The sequence below is a fragment of the Lathyrus oleraceus genome, chromosome 6 (assembly GCF_024323335.1).
Source record: "Lathyrus oleraceus cultivar Zhongwan6 chromosome 6, CAAS_Psat_ZW6_1.0, whole genome shotgun sequence".
Taxonomy (NCBI): Eukaryota; Viridiplantae; Streptophyta; class Magnoliopsida; order Fabales; family Fabaceae; genus Lathyrus; species Lathyrus oleraceus.
In genome coordinates this window covers 446,312,248-446,320,143 of record NC_066584.1, presented here as the reverse complement: position 1 = coordinate 446,320,143, position 7,896 = coordinate 446,312,248, and the positions used below count along the sequence as shown (strand labels likewise).

At 32.2% G+C, this 7,896-nt stretch overlaps 1 protein-coding gene across 3 annotated transcripts; it reads right to left on the bottom strand.

Moving 5' to 3' along the window:
• Positions 1 to 1,580: 1,580 nt before the first annotated feature.
• LOC127097526 (serine/threonine-protein kinase STY13) lies at positions 1,581 to 6,110 on the bottom strand. 3 transcript variants are annotated; one of them, XM_051036027.1, is made up of 7 exons: positions 5,948 to 6,110; positions 4,873 to 5,243; positions 3,169 to 3,290; positions 2,808 to 3,007; positions 2,547 to 2,721; positions 2,286 to 2,420; positions 1,581 to 1,958 (listed from the first exon to the last, which is right to left on the bottom strand). In XM_051036027.1, the coding sequence occupies exons 2-7, from the start codon at positions 5,183 to 5,185 to the stop codon at positions 1,752 to 1,754; spliced, it is 1,152 nt and encodes a 383-aa protein (XP_050891984.1). In that variant the 5' UTR covers positions 5,186 to 5,243; positions 5,948 to 6,110; the 3' UTR covers positions 1,581 to 1,751. The 3 variants fall into 3 exon arrangements, with proteins under 3 accessions (XP_050891984.1, XP_050891982.1, XP_050891983.1); XM_051036025.1 differs by having other exon boundaries at positions 4,873 to 5,208; XM_051036026.1 differs by having other exon boundaries at positions 4,873 to 5,185.
• Positions 6,111 to 7,896: the final 1,786 nt, after the last annotated feature.

Genomic DNA, 7,896 nt, shown 5'->3' with positions numbered 1-7,896 from the left:
AAAATTGAAGAAGTCATAGCTGAACCAGAAATTGTTCGAGGGCTTAGTCAAAACAGCCCAAGGAATGCTCATTTTGCTAGACCTGCACAAAATGCAAGGAACTCAAAGATGAAAACTAGTTTGCTTCAGATATTATATGTAAATCCTTTTATTGGGCTTGCCCATGAAGATCCTTATACTCACCTTACCAAGTTTTATGAGATTTATGGTACAATTGGAGCTCCTGAAGCAGAAGAAGAACAAGTGTTCAAGAGATTATTCCTTCATTCATTGATCGGAAAAGCAAAAGAATAGTGCCTTGACCAACCAACTCAGACTATGATAGATTGGAATGTGCTTAAGGAAAATTTTATTGATAGGTTCTTTCCACACAGCAGATTTATGGAGGCCAAAACCACAATTGATGTAAGAACAAGATTTGATCCTACATCTGCCACTTAGTTTTGATGATAACAATGCATTGTTTCTTAGAGAATAATGTTGTACCATAATGGTTTTGTCTAGTGTTTAGTTTTTGCTAACATATTCTGACTCTGAAGAATTGACGTGTGACGTCATCAGATTTTGAACTCAAGACACTCTGATTCTGAAGAGATACAAACATACTTTACAAGATGATGTCAATTACTAGAATGCTCTTAGACAACGGTTCTGATGAACGTTTGTGCCAAAGCTTCTGACTGTGACTCTGATAGAAGAGCCTCTAAAGGTGTGTCAAGCCTTCAAGATTCCGCGCTTTCAAGTTCTGAAGACTCTAAAGAACAAGATCTGAAGACTTTGAAGACCAGATTCTAAGAAACTATGTCAAGAGTCTGAAGACGAAGGTTCTGAAGACCAAGGTTCTGAAAATTCTCTCAACCAGTCTCTTAATCCTTTTAAACATATTTCAATATAATAATAATAATAATAATAATAATAATAATAATAATAATAATAATAATAATGTCATGTGTATAAAAAAAATTAAAAAATCATATTGAAAAAATACCAACAGTGTATCAGGATATTTGCACAGTAAAATATCACAATTTTCTAAAACAAAATAATCATAAATTATAAAGAGGACTTTTTAAAAATAAAATTCCAGAGATAAACAGAAACTCCTATTGAACATGGGTGAAAAAACCTTTTTATCCATTAAAGTTATATAGAATATGCATACCCTCCCTCTATTTTCTCACTTTACAACATACTTTACAACACCCGTTTGTTTTACTTTTAAAAGGAATAGATTTTGTGTTTTTTAAATCTTTTAATTTTTTAAAAAAGATGCATCTCAAAAGTATCTAAACTAACATTTTCAAAAAAATATTTAAATCAATCTTTTTATTTGAAGCTTCCTTAAATAAATTTATAAATTTTTTTAAAACAAAAATATATAACACCATTTAGAAAAACAATGGTTCCTTTTCTTTAGTTGATTTGCAAGTTCTCTATATATCTAAAATTGATAGATTGTTTCATAACAAACCCAATCTATCCAACATAAAACCAGAGACAGTAGTGCTCATGAGTCATGAACCCATAGAGGCCACATTGAGTCTCCAATAAACCAATAACTCACAATACCAGCAACTCAATACTAGTTCAATATCCGATTCATTTTTATTAAAAAGTATATAATTCAGCAGTAAATTGACAAGCCAGCAAATGACAGTTGAAAGCTGCAACATATCTCCCAGGTTTACATAGTCGACAGTAACTACTAGTAATGTACATAATAATACTCATCAAAAATCGAGTATGAATAATTATGGACCACGAAAACGTCTAAAGCAAAAACAAGATGGTCTCTGATCATATGGTACCATTCCACCTCCTTTGCTTGTGTCAAGTGCTTCCAGCATTCTCACCACCTCTTGCATTTGTGGACGCTTTTCTGGATGTTTATCCCAGCATGTTTTCATTATAGTTGCTAACTCACTTGGACAACATCGAGGAATATCTGGTCGTAAATTCTGAGCAAGAATGGAAGCAAATCTGGTTATAGATGGAAGTGTAGAATGATGTATAAAACAGAATAAAGTATTTCTAGAGAAAATGTTTATGGCAGCGTGATAGGGAGCATACTTATGAATTAAATGTAAATGTAGTTCAAATTAGTTAAAATGTTTATCGTCGTGTAATGACAGCTGAAAAAGTTTACTATGTGATATATATATAGGAATGAATATATGACTAAATCATGCCATGTAGAAACAAGATCATGAAAATTTCAAAAATGCTCATAGGAAAAGAATATGATGGTAGATAGAAAGACTTCATGGTTCATTGTATGAACTGACCTTATTAGCAACGGCAGACGACGCGTCAGCAAAGCTCAGGTTTTGATAAGGCATGTCACAGCAATAAATTTCCCACAAGCAAATGCCAAAGCTGTAGACATCGCAGCTTCTGTTGTATGGCTTACCATTTATAACCTACACATAGTTTAAGGCTGAGATTGAAGAAAATTATTGAAATAGAGTTCGGATTTCTACTTCCATAAGCAGCTATCACATTTAACTACATGATATCGAGAGCATATTACAAAGAACGATTAGTACCTCCGGCGCCATGTATCCAACGGTTCCAGTTTCACCCGTCATTTCACTTGGATTTACCGCTTCAACCCGAGCAACTCCGAAATCAGCTATTTTCAATTTTTGATTTTCATCCAACAACATATTATCAGTTTTTACATCACGGTGAACAATTTTCTTCGAATGTAGATAACTAAGACTGCAATATGAAAAAACATGTGTTTGAGAGAGGAATAATACAATTATATACCAACAATTGTAAAAGGTAAGTACAATGAGACTCACCCTCTAGCGAGATCCAAAGCCAACTGAACCACAATCTTAAATGGAAGTTTCTTCCGCCTATTTTTCATCAAGAATTGTTTTAATGTCCCACCATGAACAAACTCAACAATAACGCAACACGCCTTGGAAGGAAGGGGATTTTGACCACCAGCGTCTGAAGGAATCTTAAGATTTGAAGTGCCCATAGAAGCTCCAACAAACTGTTGGAAGAATGATATGAACAATTACACATTAACGATTTTAAAAAATAAAATGCCTATTGTTCGACCTCGTATAGGAAAGAAGGAGAAAAATAAGAATGCAGAATTTGCAAAGTAGTAATGATGAATTTAAATATAACAATGTGAAGGATATTAAGTACTTTTGTGACATTTGAATGATTAAGTTTTTGCCAAACAGTGACCTCCTGCCGGAATGCTGCTCGTAAAGCAGCAATTTCATTCACACTGGCAACACCATCCTCGCCCCAGTCTAACACTTTCACTAGAAAATTGAACATGACAATTCAGTGAGAATTTCTAAACAAAAAAATCAAGGCTATGACTATGACTTTAGCATTAATTATATGGGAACAGCATAACTGAATAAGGCAATAAAATTTGTAATGCAGATTTAAATTGCGGCCGACAAATGCAATATAAAGATTATGTAGGTCTACCATACCGCAATTATGATCACATCATCCACATTTATCTGTCATATGCAATATCAAAGATTTTATACCAAAAGCACGACAACAGCCACAATTCAAAATCTAGATTTGAGGCTGAAAGAACAAACCTTGAGAGAATATAATCCCTTCAACTATTTAACTACATTGAATAGCATAATTTAATTTCTGTTATATTTTTAAAACAATCTAGTCAACCACGGAAAATTGTGGATTGTTAAAATTTGTACTTTTGTGACATCTGAACTGAATGATCAAGTTTTTCCCAGAGAGTAACCTCCAGTCAAAATGATGCTCATAAAGCAACAGTTTCAGCGATAGTGGCAAACCATCTCACCACAGTCCAACACTTTCACTAGAAAATTCAACATGACAATTTCTACACAAAATTGAGACCAATGCTAATGACTTGAGCAGTTATTTTATGGGAACAGTGTAACTGAATAAGGTAAAAATGTTCGTATTGTAGCTTTAAATTGCGGCAGAAAGCCGCAGTATAAAAGATTTAGTAGTTCTTTGACACTGCAATTATGGTTGCACCAACTGTATTTGTCGTTATATGCAGTATCAACGATTTTAACAGAACCGCAAGAACGGCCACATTTCAAAACCTAGATTCAAGGCTGAAAGAACAAACCTTGAGTGAGTACAATAACTTCTACTATCTATCTACATTGACATATTTATTTTCTGTCACTTTTAAAATAATGTTGTTAATCGCGGATAGCGAAAAAAGACAGATTTTTAAAATTCAGCTATAGCCACCATTTGATAATATTTTGTATTAAATAGCGTATTGCGGAATAAAAACGGTTTGTCCAAACACCACACACTATAGCAATATAACTCCGCTATAGCAGCTATTTAACAACACTGCTTTAAACAAAGACAACCAACTAGAATAAGAATGCAAAACATAAAGTACACATAAAGATTATTTAGTCCTTTACTGCAATTATGGTTGCACCAACCGAATTTGTCCGTCATTTATTTGTCGTTACATGCAGTATCAACGATTTTAACAGAACCGCAACAACAGCCACATTTCAAAACCTAAAATCGAGGCTGAAAGAACAAACCTTGAGAAAGTACAATATCCTCTACTATCTAACTAAGTTGACATATTTTATTTTCTGTTATTTTTAAAATAATGTTGTCAATCGCAGATAACGGAAAAAGACATATTTTTAAAATTTCGTTAAGGAATAGTGCTACAACTCCCCACTCTAGCCCGCTATTTGATAATATTTTGTATTAAATAGCGTATTACGGAACGGTTTGTCAAATTCCGCTACACTATAGTAGTATAACTCCGATATAGCTGCTATTTAACAATCCTGCTTTAAACAAAGACAAGCAAGCATAATAAGAATGCAAAACATTAAGTACACATACCTGCAACAGCTTGGTTGTCATAAGTTCCCTTGTAGACAGTGCCATAAGCTCCATTCGCAACAACATATCGTAAATCCAATTTGGCCAAATCAACCTCCCACTCTTCTCTAGGCCTCCTTGCCTCGGCACTTCTGGAATAAGCCCTGCTCATGTGCCTTTCGAGCTCAGCATCCAAAGCTTTCAAATCAATTTTATCAGCTCTGAAGATCATATCTTTGCCGCTTAGATTTCCACTCTTCTTCATCTTTGTGTTCAAAGCCTCACCTTCCAATTCCGTCTTAGGGGTACTACTACCCCCATCTCCCGATTGCATCTCAAACACCAGAATTCAACAACCTCAAATCCCAAAATAATTTCAAACAAGTGGCCCACTCATAAAAGAAGAAAATCACAGTTTTAACTTTCACCATCACCGCAATTGTTATTAAACAAAAACAAACTACCTATACTAATAACCAACATCCTAAACCGCATTCACGGTTGTGTCAATCCATGTCATAAAAAATTGCACTCCAATCCACATAATGTAGCCATAATCGCGTTATCAAAGGCATAAAAAACCTTCATGCCGTGGATCGTGGATCGATTTTAAACAAAAAATTCAGTTCAATACATTATTTCTAGACAACTAAATCATCAATCAATCAACATGGTTTATATCTAAAATTTTCTCCTTGCATTCCACCTTTCAGCATAACTATTATTTCACAAAAAACTATGGTTAAGTAAAAAATAAAACCTAATCTATCATAAAACAAACCAATTCACGAAAACAACATGAACAAAACCTAGCACTAGCACACACGCAAAAAAAAAAGAAAAATCAAGTTTTTGAAAGAATTTTCAAAGGAAAAACAACAAAGCAGAAAAGTTGATGAACATTGCATGCAAGCGAGAAAAAACACACATAAGACCCTAACCCTACGATACAAACATAGCAAAAACAGATTAATATATAATCACTTCAACAAAAATCGAAAATGAAAAACCATGAGTAAAAAAAAATCACATTTCAAACAATAATAATAATAATAATAATAATCAACAACAATGCATGAATGGTGGAGAATAATACCTAAAAGAACGAGTGAGTGTTGAAGTTGTAATGGCTTAGATTTGGATCGCAGAGAAGAAAAGTCGGTGCTACGATTGTGAAGAGCCACAGCGAGAACGAGAGAAGCGCGGGATTTCGGAGAGAGAGATGATCCACTATTTTCATTTGAAGATTGAAAATTTTGGTGAATATATTTTAGAATTTTATTTTGTTTTTATTATATATAAATATAAATAATTATCATTTATTGTTGGCTAAAATATTTCATAATTGTTAAGAAAATTATCTTTGTTATGTAATCAGATATCTTTTCTATTTTTTTTATCATTTTCTTTTATTATGTTCTTATCTTATTTAGTCTATTAAATTAAATTTGACTTCAAATTTGTTATTATCATGATAGCGTCTAACCCAAGTATACCTTTTATTTTCTTTTTCATAAGAATAGGTATATCTTTTTTATATAGTCCAAATAATTATTTATGATGTATTTGTATTGTTGACCAAAAAAATTGGATGTATTCGTTTTATAGTTTGAAAATTTATTTTTTTTGTATTAATTTTGCCAAGAATCGTATTGTATAAGTTATTATTTATTATTTCATGAAATGTGTATGGTAAATGATTTTATTTTTGGAATTTTTTTTTAAATTTATTTAGCTTAAATATGAAGTTGTTTAAATATACTATTTATACATTACAACCATTCAAAATAATATTTTATATCAATATATTTTATATGTGATTATAAGAAGGTCAAACACAAATAAAAATTTAACATTTATGGTTAATTGACTGAGTAAAATATTCTATATCAATTGAATTTTAAATAGTAGAGGAAAATTGATAATTGTTGATAGTTAGTGTTTTATTATTGTCAATAAAAAAATCACTTTTTAATATAGCGACAAAATTTTAAAAAGTGTGTAAATTTTATTTCAATGAATAAATGATAATCGTAATTAAGTTTTATGAATTTTTATTATAGTTCTAATTTCATTTTCTTAAAAATATTTGTGGTAACTTTAAAGTAACATGTACAACTTGAGTCGTTTAATTTGAATAATAGTTTGGTCGGAATATTATTTGTGTCGGGAGAGTGTGGATTCATATAAACATAGAAAGTCATAAACTTAACCCTCACGTAGTGAAACATGGACCTCGACCACAATACTAGAGGCTCACTTCACCAAGTTCCACTTTAAAATTAGAAGGAAAAATTAATGGCCATCTCCTAATCTCCTAATAGGCCTTTGATCCAGTCTCGAACTCCCATAATTTAAATTTGGATAGGGGTTAATTAATACCTAGTCTGATTGTCCTAACCAAAAAGGAAAAATGATCATCTCCATGTAATGACTCGTCGTGAAAAAATGTGTGACCAATAGTAGTTGATCCGTTGTCGCATACGGATAAAAAGCGAGTTTAAAAATGTAGTAAATAGAAATGACACCTGAGTCGTATCGTAAGGATTCTTGAATGACTTAATTAACTGATCAAAAACTGAGGGGGTTTGAGGTTTCAATTAAGATTACAATTAATAAAATTTGATTACGTATATTATTGACAATTTAATCTACTGTTCGGTCTCCAACTTATCATCAATTAATATAATTCCAAAATCCTAAACGGTTTTAATTTCTTTTCGATTACAATCATAATAACAAGCGCAAATGATACTAATATATGATATGTGTTTCTAATTTGCGAATTAAGCAAACTGATTAAACAAATGCGAATTAAGAAAACATGTTTACTTGTGGAGTGTTATGTGGTGATGGCAGTGGTAACATCAATTGTTGTTGACTAGGTTGTTGCGTGGGTGGATTCTCATACCGATGGTTTAGATGGTTTCTCAAGTTGGGATGATACGTGTTAGTGGATATGTCATGAGTGTTATACCAATACTGGTTGTTGTTCTGAGGATTGTAAATGTTTGTTGCGTATGCTTAAGGGAAATAAGAAATTAC

Bases quoted from the DNA above. Each gene is read 5' to 3' on its own strand.
- LOC127097526 (XM_051036027.1), bottom strand. From the start codon at position 5,185: ATGCAATCGGGAGATGGGGGTAGTAGTACCCCTAAGACGGAATTGGAA. The intron at 2,722-2,807 runs GTGAGTCTCATT...TTCATATTGCAG, and splicing joins GCTTTGGATCTCGCTAGAGG to TCTTAGTTATCTACATTCGA. The intron at 1,959-2,285 runs GTCAGTTCATAC...ATTCTTGCTCAG, and splicing joins CGTCTGCCGTTGCTAATAAG to AATTTACGACCAGATATTCC.